This window comes from Podarcis cretensis (genome assembly GCF_951804945.1).
Source record: "Podarcis cretensis genome assembly, chromosome: 1".
NCBI classification, from domain to species: domain Eukaryota; kingdom Metazoa; phylum Chordata; class Lepidosauria; order Squamata; family Lacertidae; genus Podarcis; species Podarcis cretensis.
Genome location: NC_137170.1, coordinates 79,184,045 through 79,200,126, shown reverse-complemented (window position 1 = coordinate 79,200,126; position 16,082 = coordinate 79,184,045). Strand labels below are relative to the sequence as shown.

Sequence of the window (16,082 nt, the reverse complement as noted above, 5' to 3'; positions counted from 1 at the left end):
GATCCTAGCCTGTGCTGCTGACTTTTTGTATGTGACGGTAGCATCACACTGGCACTGGTTAAGGGGAAATTGCAATGGGGAATGTGTGATCTTTTATCCCCCACTCCTCTCTCTGTATCTCCATGTCTAGCCTGGAAGCTCCAGTGCAGCAAGCAGCGCTTGTGAGTACAGCATGACAGACAAACTAAACATCTTCCTCTCTCTCTTTCTCTCTCTCAGGCTGTACTACCACCTGGAACTCAGAAAAAGCCAAAGCTTGCCCCTCCCCTTGAGCATCGGCTATGGGGAGGCGCTGCCCAAGTGGCTGCGGAGTAACCTCTCCCTGACGGACGTTATGACAAAATGGGAGGAGTACCAGCGCCAGCTGATGCTGGGGTTGTTCTGCATTAACGTGGACCTGCAGGCGTCCATCTTCCCATCAGAAGGGCTGCAGATGAGGCACCCGCCAGCAAGCTGCACACAAGAAAGCCTCCAGCTTTTCTGATCTCGTTGCCACACTTTGGGCAGGGGAGGGTAGACAGCCGCTGCCTCTCAACAGCGTCCTAATGGAGCTGTAACACCTGCTAAGAGACTTCTTATTTTCTCATTTGCAGAGTGAGAATTTACATCAATATAGCTATTGTGCAACTGCTAAGCTGGTGGCTGCACAGTGTTCAAACCCATAGCAATGTGTCGGGCGTTGCGTACACTCTTAGAGATGATGGTGTATAAATGCCCAGCACATGTGACAAAAGTGCTTGGTCTCTTGGTTGAACCGAAAAGAGTTTTGCTTGGGACACCTTTTCAGAGGCCTCATATCATATTGAACTTGCTGTTTGTGATAAGAGGATTGGGACACAAATTAGTACTCTGGCATTTCTTTGCTTTTAACCTCCTTTGTTTTACATCAGTGTTGTAAAAGGGTCTTTGTTTTGAAGAAGGCGGAGTCCCTCATAGATCATCTTTGCCTGCGCTATACAGAATAGTGAAAAGCAGGCAGGCTACAACAACTGGCTGCCAGATTGGCTCTTGTTATCTAAGGCAGCCCTTGGTTTTCAACTCTCAGCTGATGCACCTTTTTAAATGCCTGTGCCCCACATTCTCTTTCAAATCTATCTGGGTGCCACTGCTCTTAATATAGATGTTAGGAATGTAGACTTGTAAAAATGAACTCTTAGAACACTAGAGTTCTTTGTTTCTCTCAGGATCACCCTCTTCTAAGGGACTTTTTTTTTTTAACTATGGAGAGAGAAAATATTAGAAGCTCTGAAACATGCTTCGTAAGGGTTGTACTAAAAGTAGGCCCATTGAAATTAATGGCCGTAACTAATTTAGATCCATTAATTTCAGTGAGTCTCATCTGAGTAAAATTGAATTGAATACAATCCTAAATGTATGCTTGAGCTATGCTGTTCTTTTCTTTTCGATGCTCCATGTTGTTTGGATGATGCTATTTCCACCCACCCACCCAAAACAACACTACTACGTTATTCTTCAAATGTGCAGAAAGGATGTAAAGAAGGATAGAGGAAGAATGCAGGAGCTAAGAGAGCTTAGTGTATGTTTTTCAAATGGTTTGTGGCTCATCTGATGAGCTGGAGCTGAGCATGTGAGAAGGGGTGTTTTGCCACTCACAAAATGAAAGTGAAGGTGGAGGCCAAAACTGATGCTGGCCAAACTGGATTTAACTCGAGGAATCCATATGCACTTTGTGCCAGTGGTATATTTGATCACTTTTGAAAGGACCTGGCAACCCCAACAGAATTGTGACTGGTGTGGTGGTTAGTCAGGAGGGTCAGGAGCTGGAGGTCCTAAAAGGGATGGCAGTACAGTGTGAAAAGGATGAAAAGAGTGCCAGAAGGTGTCAGAAGTGAATGCACATCCTTCTTTCTATCCACCTGTGTCAGAGGTGGGGAACCTTGCACTCTCCAGGTGTTTTTGGACTCCATCAGCTGCAGAAAGCATGACCAATGGTCAGGGAAGGTGGGAGGCGTTGTCCAACATCTGGTGGACCACAGGTTCCCCTCCACTGTACCACAGGCTAGTTCAGTGGATCTTGGTTCCTGTTCTGCAAATGAAACAGGGATTCATGGCTTAGGTTAACCTGGAGGGCTTCCCCCCTATAGTTCATAGAGCCAGAAGGACATTTAGTTACTTGCCAGGTTCTCATGTTTTCTGAGCCAAAGATCTGGTATGTGTTCCCAATGCTTTTGCAAAGTTCCCCACTTGCTGGAATTGTTCACTGCAGTGTGTGTTAAAGGTTAAGCACTCCAAGTAGCAGCACATGTCCTGTCTGCTATATAGAATCCCTCTCCCTACAGATGCCTTTCAGATGTGATGTACAGACTACTAATTGTCTCAGCACTAAACTGTTATCTCACATTTCACTGCTGTTGCCTTGTTCATGCTACTGCGTAGCCTAGCAGAGATTTGCTGTGGCAGCAAAGCAGCAGCATCCCTTATCATATAGCAATACTATTTTCTGTGGCTTGCTTTTCCATTGGCTTTGGGGCATATCTATATATCTGTATATATAATATAAATATATATTTCTTCCCTGTTGTGATTTGTACCATGAAAGCACAGATAGGTTTGTGCTACAGGGAGAAACAAGTCTTTGTATCTGTACTGTGCGGAGGTTGACTTCCTTTGCACACTAACCTACCATCTTCGATCCTCTCACAACGCAGTCAATCAGTTGAATGCCAAAGAGAATCCAAGGGGTATTCAGGGGCAGGGGGAGCTGGCACAGTACATATCAGTTAAGCAGTGTTAATAGAGATACAATTCAGAGTGCCACTGCAGAACAAAGGGGTGGGTATTCTTTGGTAGGCATACCTCACTACTCAGTGTACATTGAATAGACTTGTGTTTTTGTTCATTCCAAAGCATCTGAGTAGTGGTGTGTTGCACTGCTGGGCTTTATGAGACTCTTTGAGGCCCATGAGGTACATCCTTGGGGCATTTTTTAAAAAAAAGAAAATTCAGAGTATAATGATTTGAAATGGGCTCAAGTCAGGACATTATGACTTTGTAGTGCATTTTTTTTATGGTGGCCAATACTAGGATTTCTAGAAATGCTTTCATCTGCAGAGCTTCTGGAGTGACACAGCTGCTAAACAGATTTTGAGAATGAGTAGCGTTATGAAAACCATCTTGACGCTAAAAGAAAAATATTCCAATTCATAATTGACTGCTCATGTAGCATAAGTGCCTGCCTTAACAATTTTGTAAGTAGTTTAGAAATGTGGAATTATTCAAGTACGAAGCCTTTGTGACTAGGCAGGATGGGAGTGGTGAGCATTTGGCACTAGCCAATGCAATAGTCCCTCTTCTATAACTTTATATAAACACACAGGGTGGCAAGGAATTTACTGTTCTCTCTACAAACATTTGCCTTGGAGCTCTAGCTGCAGACTTAACTTTGGAGATGTTGCATGTGTGTTTAGTTTTATGTTGGTTAAGAAAACAATGCAGCCAGCAGCTATTTGTGCAGAGGAAAATTTAGAGGTCCTCTGCATTTTAACTGAAATATAGTCTCTGGTGCCATTTCTGTGGAGGGCCTTACCTAAAAATGGAACTCCTTATTTGGAGGAAAACATGCTGTTAAATTGTTGCTACGTGTTTCATGCAAAGATTTGTATGATCCCCTGTATTCTCGTTGGGAGGGGGGAAATGCTCATGAAGAGCGCATCATAGTAAACATCTATCTCACCCTTCATCCATGAAATAATAGCAAGCATCTCTAAGCAGGGCTTTTGGAGTCAACCTATTGAAATACTGCAAGTCCATGGATTTCAGTGGGTCTGCTCTGAGTGTGATTAGCATGAAATAGCACCCAGAATCTTTTTTCTCTTAAGGAGTGCTTGTATATCAAAAAGTCTCTTCTCTCCTATAGAAAGATGATAATAGCTAGAGACGTCTTGTAATTCATGTGAACTACCATTTGGTCTGCTCCAAGTAATATATTTTTTTTGGGGGGGGGTCTTGTATTTTGAAATATTCAGAAAAAAGACATTGCCTTTGTCATCCCAAGTTCTGTGATGTGCTAATTTCCCCCTTTTGTTTTATCATAATGTAAATGTGAACTTCTTTCCTGTAAGAAAACAGTAAACATGTTTGTATGTGTACATATATAGTCAACCACCAACTTATTCAACACTGTATCTTATGTTGTTGTTTTTTTAATGTCTTGTACAATTTAAATCAGGGGTTCCCAGACTGTGATTTGTCAACCACCAGTAGTCTGCTAGCTTCATCTAGGTGGTCTGTGACATGTATGCAAAGAACACTTACAATTTGAATTCTAGGGGATTCAAATTGTAATACATTAAAATATAAAAAATAAAAGAAGCAATAGAAATGAAATTAAAAATCATACAGCATCTAGCGCAGCACATTGCAGTTGCTAGAACAGGCGGGGGGGGATCATTTTAGTCACTCAGCAATTTTTGAGTGGAAAATAAAGTGTGGGAACCACTGATTTAGGTTTTTCTAGTAAGTTGCTGCTTAAGGCAGAATGATTATACTGCTGTGTTTGTTTTGCTGCTAATATGTTATAATTTATATGGCCTCTTCTGTAGCAACCCATCTGGTCAGATGGGAAAATAACCAGGGTTATAAATGCTTGTTTCATCAAGTAAAATTCAGTATTTTTTTCTGCTTTAATTTTTAATTGCTTTAGTTGGACGAAATCCAGATTTTATTGCCAAAACCTAGTATTTTGACATGTATTGGGTGTTTGAAAGGAAAAGAGATCCATGATGTTCTTTAACCCTAACTTCTTTAAAAAAACAAAAACATGTTAAAATGCTATGGTCTAGGTTAGTCTCGGCTCTAATAACCACCAACCTGTAAATTAAGCACAAGTAGTAAGAAGCTATGCACCATAGCTGTGTGCCAGCTGGGGAAAGCCAACCTCTCCCACTTTTTGTCTTGGAAAAGGCTTTGTAATGCCAAATTTGGAGTCTTTTGGATAAAGGCTGAAATAGGGTGACGCAGGTGCAAGCTTTTGCGTGACTTGGCACTTAATATGGTTTCCTCAGACTAAAGAATGGCATCTGATTACACCAGAAGCCAATGGAACAATAGCTTGCCTTAATGGCTTGCCTGTATCTTGCTAGTGTAGCATTGTTCTCAAGTTTTCACAGTGCCTTTTCTTCCTTTTTTAATGCCACTTGCTGCTGCTGTCCTTACAGCACCCATTCCTCTCCTGTTCTCTCTATATCCAGTTTCCTTGCAACCAGTAGCAGCTTGTGGATTGGTAATGTTGCCACAGACGCTGTGGTTGCTGTGACAAGGGACTGGTGTCATCTTGTTCCACTGATGCACACCAGCCTGACCTGCAATCTGCAGAAAATCCAAAGTGCCAAATAGAGAATAAGACCCAACCTTTAGAACTAATTTTATTTTGTATTAGTCTTACTTGAGACCAGAAATCTCTGGGCTGATTTGGGCGGGGGGGGGGGGGCGGTATCCTGATGCGATTGTGCACTTGTGGGACAGCCTGTCATAGATCAATGTTAGCACTTGCTCACGAGTAACATGTTTTGGCTGAAGTCAGAGCAGCAACAAGATTAGTGAGGAAACAATTTTATTTTACATGGCGATTATCATTAAGGGAGCATTTTAGTAGTCATTGCTTGGATAGTTCCATGTTTGATATTGGTATGCTTTGCTCCCCCCCCCCTTTCCTCATGTTTTATTGGAAATGTGTTAAGTATTTATTTTGAAATGATATACCTCCCTAATAAAATAATTCCTAAAAATGTGAACTGGGGTGTGTGTGTTTTAATTTGTACCCCCTGGGCTTGGCAGCTGTAATCACGTGGTGCTTTCTATTGAAAGCTGAACTTGTTTGATGCAGTCAGCTTGGGGGGAGAGGTGGAGAGAGATGCCTGGCCACCCAAAGATGGAAGGCAGACCCCGAGGTATCCTAAGCTTGGTGACACCAAGGTGCCTCGTGTGACCCTACCCTGACATCCCATTCTCACAACTACTCCTTTGGAAGCCACCAATTATTCTCAGGAGCCCATTAGGAATTGGAGCCATAGCTTGTTACTCACCCAGCCCAGCTAGACTCCTCACCAACCCTTTGCCTCAGTTTTCTACCCCCTGTCTGTCATGAAACCAGGTGATCCAGGAGAACCACCATGTATTTTGCACTGAGATCCTTTGCTGATTTAACAGACAATCCAGAAAACCTTTCATTCTGGCCTCTCGTTTAGAGCAGCTATCACCAGTTGTGAATTCCGAAAGTGCAGGGACTTGTTGGTCCCATCTGACTCTCCTGTGTTTGTGTTGGCCAAGTTGATACTTGTGGGTTTGTCAGTGCATCGTCTGGGACAGATGCAAAATCTATGCACCCCTTATTTAAGACACTCTTTCCAGCCTCACCATTTTGTGCATATATCGGCCAGATATGCTTATTGTAGCTCAGTGGTACGGACACACATTTCACTTATATAGAAGGTCCCAGATTCAATCCCTGACATCTCCAGGTAGGGCTGGAGATAGGTAGACCCCCATCTGAAACCTTGGGACAGCCACTACCTTGCAGTACATACAACAGTCAGCTTAGATGGTCTGACTCAACATAAAAGACTTTCCTGTGCTGTTAACCAAAGCCACAACACACAAGATTATGTAAAGGGGAAACGGGGGGGGGGGGGGGGACTTAATAAAAGCACCGTAAAAGTACCTGAAGGAGCGTCTCCACCCCCATTATTCAGCCCAGACACTGAGGTCCAGCTCCGAGAGCCTTCTGGCGGTTCCCTCACTACAAGAAGTGAGGTTACAGGGTACCAGGCAGAGGGCCTTTTTGGTAGTGGTGCCCGCCCTGTGGAACGCCCTCCCACCAGATGTCAAGGAAATAAACAACTCTCTGACTTTTAGAAGACATCTGAAGGCAGCCCTGTTTAGGGAAGTCTTTAATGTTTTATCGTGCTTTTAATATTCTGTTGAGAGCGACTCAGAGTGGCTGAGGAAACCCAGCCAGAAGAGTGCAGTATAAATAATAATAATAATAATAATAATAATTACCATGGATGGTAGCATTAAAAAGTATCATGCTTCTATGATATCCTGACCTAGATACTAACAACAGTCAAAGAAATGTAAGCCAGATTCCCATGGATTCCCCAGATTCCCTTAAGCTAAGGAAATGATTCTCAAAGGAGGCAGTGACAGCCACCAACATGGATGGAATTTAGACAAATTCATGGGGGATATCAATGGCTATTAACCTTGATGGTTATGCTCTGTCTCTACAGAGGCAATAAGGCTTCTGAATATCAGCAGCAGGAGCGGAGAGCGCGCTTGTGTTCAGGTCCCGCATGCGAGTTTGTATCAGGCGCCTGGTTGGCCACTGTGCGAACAGGATGCTGGACTAGATCGCCGTATGTTCAAAGAAAGAACAAAAAGTCCTCATGGATGGCGGCCAATCCACGACAGGTTATGCCGCTGCACCATGCGTTAGTCTTCAGGTGCCGCAGGATCGCTGCTGCTGCTCTGGGAGCTGCCACGAATCTAGGAAGAAGCAAGCCATAGGAAGACCCTTTTAACTTATCTGCCCCTTCACTGCTTCCGCATACCGTCCGCGTCACTGTCAGACGTGCGCCGGACAGGGAGGGCGGCAGCTCCTGGCGCGGCGAGCGGTCTTCCAAGCGCTGCCTTTCCTCCGCCTGGAATCCCTCTGGATCTGTTCTGTTCGATCGAGCCAGGCATTTCGCCACCGGCGCGGCTATATCTGTGCCCGCCTCCCAACCTCCACCCCCCCCCCGCCCCGCTTCCACCCTGGCCTTGGAAAAAGCAATACATTGACGCGGACGGGGCGGCTGGTATGTCGAGGTTAATTCGCGCGCTCGGCCAACGGCTTCGCTGCGAGGATTCCCCGCCCGCGGCGGCCCTTGGAGCCTCCCCGCTTCACAATTAGCTGGTCCCGAGGAGAAGGAGGAGAGCCGGGACCCGCCTGCAAACTTTCCGCGCGGCCCTGCACGTGCGCGCCCCCCAAAAGTGGGGCCCGCGCCGGGCTGCAGCCCGCCTGGCGCGATAGCGCCTCATCCCAGCCACGCGCTACTCAGAAGCAAGCGCCGTCCAAGTTCAGCGGGGCTTCCTCGCGGGGAGCCGCTTATAGGGCGGCAAGCCCGGCTTCGACGCCTGCAGGCAGGGCCCGGGGCAGCTGCAGTAGCAGCAGCAGCAGGAAGAGGTTTGGACGCGGCTCTAACTGGCCACGAGGCGAGCTTCCTTTCCCCTCAAGCAGCCCCAGGGTAGCTGGCCCTGCCCCGCCGCACCTGCTGCGAACACGTTGCGCGCCAGGGAGAGAGAAAAAGTTCAAGCAACGACGGAAGAGTTTCCCTTCTTTCTTTTCCTCCCCCCTCATCTGGCGAGTCCGGCTTCTCCAGGCATTTCCGGGTTGGGGGAAAGAAAGAGAAAAGCCTCTCTCTGTTTCTTTTCTGTTTGCACATCGATCCCAACTCTTTGGACTGCTGGGCTTTTGTTTAACATCAGCGAAGGAAAAGAAATTTCCCCCTCCCTTCTGCGTCTCTTCTCAGGTGCCTTCAGGATCAGAGGTATAAGGTAACGCCGGGAAACTTTGGGTCCCTCCCCCTTTCTGAGAAGATAGCTATTAGGGTCTTGGGGGCCGTTTCTCTCGACCTACGTCTCACACGCATATCCAGGTGAGTTTGTGCTGCACCTCACCTGGCTAACGCGGCTTCCCCTCAGAAAGGAACCACTCTTCCCACCTGCAGCCCCATCTGTGGTCTGCCTGGACCTGCGGACAGGTAGCTGGGAGGCGACGCCCCCGAAAGGCTTGCCGATAATGGCCATTGGAAGTAAGGTGTCGGTATTACTTGCGAAAGGGTGTGTCAGAGAGACCCTGGGATTATTGAGCTGTAGAAGGCAGGCTTCCTTTTGAGGTATCCGGAGCCTTCAGGGGCTCGAATGCGTCCTAATCGGCTGACAGAAAATTCCACGAAAGTTTATGGTGTTGGGCCACCCACCTCACTTACGTGGCTCCTCTCCCCGATGAGATTTCTAGAGAGTCAGCTGTTTTCATTCTTTTTTAGCAAACACGTTAAAGATTCTTGTGGCATCTTAGGTGTGTTAATAAACGCTAACAAACTGATAATGAGGTTTTGTGAACACAAAGCCACTTCTTCAGTGCAATCTTAGACGATAAAATGGTGACTTTATTTAGTTATTTTGTTAATAACCACCTTTTAAAAACTAAAATGCATACAGTAATGTGGTTCTTTAGCAAAGCTCTCCTGAACCTGCTATCTTAAAAAAATTAAAATCCCCTGGCATAGTTCTTGTGCAGTGACAGGAAGAATTTCATCAGGTGAAGTTGCAATGGATGCTGTTCAGTGCTGAGAAAACTGCAGGTGTCAAACTCTTGCATTGTTCTTCACTGCAGTTGTTGCCTCTTAAGAGTTGCCTGAGACACTGAGGTTTGGCAGGTGGTGCTTTTCCTGGTGTGGAAAGAAGCATAATGGGAAATTATGCCTGCTAAAGTTAAGTGTAAAGGCATATGAGCAAGACCAGGTAGGTGTTTGTGTGTGTGTTTAAGATTACAGTAGTACCTCGGGTTACATACACCTCGGGTTACAAACACTTCAGGTTACAGACTCTGCTAACCTGGAAGTAGTACCTCGGGTTAAGAACTTTGCCCCAGGATGAGAACAGAAATGGCTTGGCGGCAGCGGGAGGCCCCATTAGCTAAAGTGGTACCTCAGGTTAAGAATGGTTTCAGGTTAAGAACGGACCTCCGGAACGAATTAAGTTCGTAACCAGAGGTACCACTGTATAGTCCTAAGAGTATTGTCATGTGTGCTAGCATGCGTCCCCATAGTGTTGCTACATCTTCTTCCTATAAGAGAATCTGCAACCCTTAGTGCATTGCAGACAGAAATGTAACAGGTACAGTTTTCCCCATCACTGTAGTGTTTAATTTCTGCTGCTTATGTCACTGTTAGAGCCAGTGTGGTGTAGTGGTTAAGAGCGATAGACTTGTAATCTGGGGAACCGGGTTCGCGTCTCCGCTCCTCCACATGCAGCTGCTGGGTGACCTTGGGCCAGTCACACTTCTCTGAAGTCTCTTAGCCCCACTCACCTCACAGAGTGTTTGTTGTGGGGGAGGAAGGGAAAGGAGAATGTTAGCCGCTTTGAGACTCCTTCGGGTAGTGATAAAACGGGATATCAAATCCAAACTCTTCTTCTTCTACTACTGTTATGGGCACAGAACCTTAACAATGACCCAGTTAATGACCTCTGATGCAACCACTCTTATCAGTAATAACTTATGACTCATTTCAATGAGGAATTAGAAATTCTTGTCTTGGCATCTTAAGCACCGTAGGAGTAATTATAAGTTGTCGTAACAGCTGTGGTGATTGATTGTGATTGGATATCTGACACAAGGTGCTCACGGTCTTCTCTGTTGCTCCCCTGCACAGGTAGAAAAGTGGGGCCTTTCACAAATTCTGCTCTTCGAGTTGAGATTTGCACCCAGGGCTCAAGCTGGTACGTCCCATCTAAGTCCCATGTAACTTTTACACAGATCTGCTCTTAGTATTATATAGTTGCCTGTGGGTAGCTTCAACTTCATTGTAAGAGTGTGGTGTTGTTGCAGCTGTAGAAACTCAACTGCTGCATGCTTGGTGTCGGCAACAAGGGCAGTTTTAGGCCTTTAAGGAATGAGGGTAATTAGGAATTGGGATTGCAGATAGATGGAGCAGTCTATACGGACCAAAGGAGTAGCAGAATGAACAGCCACTTGGGGTATATAAAGAAGCTCCAAATTTCCATGAGACATCTTTCTTCTCTCTGTTACCACTTGGAATGGGGATTCTTAACAAATGAAAAGAGGACAATGTAATTTTGAGACCAAAGGATAGAAAAATCAGGGTATCAATTAAGACAGGTTCCTATTTGCGTAAGACCTATTATCAAGAACAGAAACTTTGTGCTGTTTAAATTGTCTTGTATAGCAGGAGACATTGTTTTGTTGGCACAGTATTTCCCTCTCCCCCCCCCCCCATTGCAATTTTAAGCATTTTTGTAAGAAGTGTCCCATCAGGTTGAGTACTTGGGTGTGGAAGTTGAAGAATGGCATAGAGATAATAAATTATTGTTTCATTTATTTAGTGGCATTTGCTTCCTGGAAAGTGTGCCCTGGTTGCAGCTTTAACTGAACTGTAAATAACATGTAGGAACCAATCCAACTCAATCATACTTAAAAGCATTGACTTCAATGGGATGTTGTTGTTGTTGTTTAGTCGTTTAGTCGTGTCCGACTCTTCGTGACCCCATGGACCAGAGAACGCCAGGCACTCCTGTCCTCCACTGCCCCCCGCAGCTTGGTCAGACTCATGCTGGTAACCTCGAAAACACTATCCAACCATCTCGTCCTCTGTCGCCCCCTTCTCCTTGTGCCCTCCATCTTTCCCAACATCAGGGTCTTCTCCAGGGAGTCTTCTCTTCTCATGAGGTGGCCAAAGTACTGGAGCCTCAGCTTCACAATCTGTCCTTCCAGTGAGCACTCAGGGCTGATTTCCTTCAGAATGGAGAGGTTTGATCTTCTTGCAGTCCATGGGACTCTCAAGAGTCTCCTCCAGCACCATAATTCAAAAGCATCAATTCTTCGGCGATCAGCCTTCTTTATGGTCCAGCTCTCACTTCCATACATCACTACTGGGAAAACCATAGCTTTAACTATACGGACCTTTGTTGGCAAGGTGATGTCTCTACTTCTCAAGATGCTGTCTAGGCCTGTCATTGCCCTTCTCCCAAGAAGCAGGCGTCTTTTAATTTCGTGGCTGCTGTCACCATCTGCAGTGATCATGGAGCCCAAGAAAGTAAAATCTCTCACTGCCTCCATTTCTTCCCCTTCTATTTGCCAGGAGGTGATGGGACCAGTAGCCATGATCTTCGTTTTTTTGATGTTGAGCTTCAGACCATATTTTGCACTCTCCTCTTTCACCCTCAATAAAAGGTTCTTTAATTCCTCCTCACTTTCTGCCATCAAGGTTGTGTCATCTGCATATCTGAGGTTGTTGATATTTCTTCCGACAATCTTAATTCCGGCTAGGGATTCATCCAGCCCAGCATGATTAACTTTATCTTGAATTATGGTGGTGTTGATGTGGAGTTTGTTTTGCTGACATTCCATGGTTTGGTGAAAGCTCTTCAAGGCCATTGTCACAGGTGTGGATTGTTAGTTTATCTGTGAATCCCAGCTCCTTTAAAGTAAATTTATTTGAACTGATAAGCACTTCCAGAAGGAAACTTGGGAAGCATATGAGTGTAATGCTCACATGGAGTTGATGAGGCCTTGCACTTGCAATATTTTTTCTTATTATTATTCCTCTTCTATGTCCTTGCTCTGGATAACTAGCTGGATATGCTGAGAAGAATGTCAGCATCCTCACCTGTATGCAATAGTATTTCTGCTGTGATGTTCATTGGATCAAATAAGCCAAGACTGAGTGTTATGTAAAAATACTATATCTCCTCCATAGGTTAAAAAATAGGAAAGAATGAATAATGTATATAGTGTAGCAAAGGGAAACAAAGCCTATTATTACTCAATTAGTTGTAAATTATCATAGTGATCAGATGTGCTCCATTGTTAAGAAAATATATGCCAAAGTATCAGTTAAATAAAAACTAACTTTTATCAGCCTTTTTCTTGATGATTTAAATCACTACAGCCTGGTTGGGCTTTAGATATTGTTAAGGGGGAGAGAGAAAAAATGGCTGAGCTGTCAGAGCATTCAGGTATGAGCTTGGCACACCCAACTGGAAGACCAACTTCAAAGACCTGTAGTGAGTGTTTGACGCTGTTTTTTTCTGCCCCATTAAGCACTCCATATCTTGTCATGGCATCAGTCCTGTGAGTTCTTGGTGACATTTTCATTCTGTGTGCTACACGTTTTGACTGCCTGATCCTCTGCACCAAATACAAAGTTGGCCAATCACTGAGGTCACACAACCCCCAAATGACATCACTTGAACTTGTGTAATAACAATTCTCAGTGGCTGCCACTCTGTTGCATCAATTCTTTGCAGGTGCGCCTGCTTCCATTGTGCACGTGGCACTCCTCTACCCTCTTGCATGACGTTGCCCATTCCAGTGAAGTAAATGGGAAGATGTGTTGACACTGGGAGTTGTGTTCATTGGAGCCCAAATGGCTCCTGGACTGGTGTTCATGTGATTTTGATAGCAGTTGTCATGAGTTTTCTTCTGGGTTACTGGTATAATAAAGCTTGACTTTTTTACTGTTAGATCTGGGTTCTCCTGCTGCCCAGTCTGCCTAGCGTGATGAGTTTTCACTCTAGCCAGGTGTGGAGTGTTTGACAGCAGCTCTCCCTTCGTAACCTATTATAGCGGTTCATTCCAAAGTGCCTGACATGACTCATGGGCGGTGGAGAACTGTGCAACAGAACACTTTAATGGATGCTCTGGGGGAAGGGTGTGGCTATGTTGAGCTAGAAGAAGTGCAATGGTTTTGTTGGTTCTCTGCTAGATAGATTCATGGTTTAACTTGCTATAATGCAGCTTTGTATATGTGTCTCCATATTGCAGCTTTTGTTAGTGCTTGTTCCTTTTTAAAGGATAAAAGCCACTTCTCCATGACCATTTTAAAGACTTCTTCTTACAGAAAACTGAGAATTTTTAGATTTGTGAGAGTGCTGAGAACGCGATTGGGGATCAGAGCCCTACATTCATATGCTTCCAAACGGAACATGGATTTGGGGGTAAATATTGTCTTTAAGGACTGTTTTGCAGACCCATCAGCTGACCAGTCAGGAAATTGAAGGGATTAATCCTGTATATCTGTTATTTGAAGTTGAAAGGGAGCATCAAAGTGCAGATAATTTAATTTCCTTCCAGAGACCCTTTTCATGTCACTGGATGATTCTCTGCCCCCATGTTACATTAATAAAATGGACAAAGGGTGAGAGCATATTCTTTTCAACATTAAATGGAAGCAAATGAGCTCCTTGATGAAGAGAAGAGAGAAACAAGCACTTGTTATTTTTCAAGGAAAACCGACCAAAATCCATTTGCTGAAGAGATTATATTTGCATGTGTGGCCTGTTTTGAGTTCCTGAGATTCATATATTTGCATGCATCTCATTGAACTCATATTTCCTGCTTGGTTTTCTTGTTCTGTTCTACCCCCCCCCCCATGCTCCCCATGCTCTCAATAAAACCATTTCTTTTCAGCTGTACATGAGGGAGAGTAATGACATTGCAGCTTGGATTAACTTTGAATAGTGACCTAAGAATCTTGAGTACAAGCCCCATTCCCAAGTATGCTTACAACACAGTTGCCCACCAGGACTTGATTCTCCCTACAGAGGAACAATCTGAGCAGGCTGCCACAAGAAGTCCAAAAGTATATGAGGCAGAAATTATAGGGACTTGAGATATCAGAGTTGTTTCAGAAAAGACTGCCTTGGGGCAGGAAGTTCAATTAAAGGACCAATAGGTAAACTACCAATTCCATGCTCTTGGAGACAACTAGGGTATGTGTGACGTTCGAAACCTAGGCCTAGCTCACACAAACAGTGGTGGTAAAATGATTCCTAGACTGCATCCTAGACTCCTGGGGCTCTCATGCAATCCTTGGCATTTACACGTTAGTCCACCTCCTCAGACACTTAACTGTAAGAGAAATCTTCTTGCAGCAGCTAATAGTCTAGCTTTACAGCAGGTGCTACTGAAGGATGCAAATCTGGCCAGAACATGATGTCAAGTGGTGTGTTTTGCATATTGTATACCTCCCAATGGAAAGTTTGGATTCATGCAAAACCAAGATAAAGCATTAATTCTGTGAGCCTTGGAAACAAGTGTTTGTTTGTTTATGTGTGTATGTATGTAAATACATAGAGTGCTTTTTTCTGGGGGGACACAGCATACCCCTAAACATTTTGTGAATCTAAGTTTGGCCTCATTGAGGGGCAGTATTTCAATATGAGCAGGAAAATGAGAGTCCCCCTAAACTTTTTTTTAAAGAAAAAAAGCACTGGACACACAGAAAGAGAGAGAGATGTGGATGCATTTTATAGTCCTATATATCTGCATGCAATCCAAAGAGGGTTGAGAAAAGCTTGTTCTTATCAGCTTTTTCAAGATCACCAGCTCCCATTTGACTTAGCAATGTACCTTTGCTCTTCCTGTGTGATCTTTGATTCTTAGAAGGGATTTCTGCAATGATTTGTGTTCCGTAAATGGCCTTGTTTCAGTCACCTCCATGACCCTAAAAGTGTTTTTAAAAAGCCATTCAGGCTCCAGTTAAAATCTTGAAGCAGCTAATAAGGAAAGAGGAAATAAAATCCACAGGCAGCCAAGGCACTCCTACCTGAACTCATATATTTCTCCTGGTATTGGTATGTCAAAGTTTGTTTTTGCTGGGTAAATATTATCTTTGAGGGCTGCTTTGCAGGCCCATCGGGTGACCAGTTGGGGAGGAGGTAAAGGGCATTAAACAATGCTGCTTAGAACTCTCAGTGATCCTGTCAAGTGGCTCCGGTGCTATGTCCTTTCTCATGGCCCTGTGATAAAGCCTTGTGCTCCTTGATAGTTGCTGCTGTGGCCAAGGGCAGCTTTGCCTTGGCTTGCAGCCCTAAACGGCTGCTTTTCAAAACAAACAGCATCCTACCGTGACATTTCCAACAGGCTGGGGTGGCTTTTTGTTTCCTCTGTTTCTGTGCAGTTGAAAACAAGCATATGGCAACAGGCAATTACAGGACACTGAAAAGGGGAGGGGGTGCTTGTAATCGTTGATCCACACTGCTGCAAGAATATGTGCAACTTTATCATTATCAAATGCAAAATGAATAAGTTCCTAAAGCAAGCATAATTGGTACTCCTTCCCTCCCCCTGCTTCCTTGTCCCTCTGGTCTTGCCTACTTATCACATAATAAATGGCCATCACCAATGCCAGTCTGAGGGCTGCAGCAATTTGTTCAGCCCAAGTGAAAGTTGAGATTTAACTATTGTTCTAATCCCTAGGCTATCTGACCTGATTAGAATAAAGCAACAAGGAACAACAAGTAATAGTTGTCCAGCATGCTGTCATTTATCTACAAAG

The 16,082-nt window shown here is 44.5% G+C and overlaps 2 protein-coding genes and 1 long non-coding RNA gene across 9 annotated transcripts in view; 2 read left to right on the top strand and 1 right to left on the bottom strand.

Annotated features, from left to right (window-relative positions):
* The window catches only part of PNPLA2 (patatin like domain 2, triacylglycerol lipase), a 44,476-nt gene extending 38,723 nt beyond the window's left edge, over window positions 1–5,753 (top strand). Inside the window, exon 9 of one of the 2 annotated variants that reach the window (XM_079988192.1) lies at window positions 220–5,753. In XM_079988192.1, the coding sequence (XP_079844318.1) occupies window positions 220–484 (265 nt within the window). In that variant the 3' untranslated portion in view covers window positions 485–5,753. The remainder of the gene's footprint in view (window positions 1–219) is intronic. The other variant, XM_079988193.1, reaches the window with a different exon arrangement.
* LOC307222755 lies at window positions 4,153–8,395 on the bottom strand. Its single transcript, XR_013841869.1, has 2 exons — window positions 8,271–8,395; window positions 4,153–7,506 (listed from the first exon to the last, which is right to left on the bottom strand). It is a non-coding gene; the product is annotated as an uncharacterized lncRNA (long non-coding RNA).
* The window catches only part of CRACR2B (calcium release activated channel regulator 2B), a 42,876-nt gene continuing 34,618 nt past the window's right edge, over window positions 7,825–16,082 (top strand). For 3 of the 6 annotated variants that reach the window (XM_079988142.1, XM_079988138.1, XM_079988139.1), the window contains exons 1-2: window positions 7,825–8,657; window positions 10,437–10,503. The gene's annotated coding sequence lies outside the window, so the exon portion shown is untranslated. The remainder of the gene's footprint in view (window positions 8,658–10,436; window positions 10,504–16,082) is intronic. The other 3 variants (XM_079988140.1, XM_079988143.1, XM_079988141.1) reach the window with 3 other exon arrangements.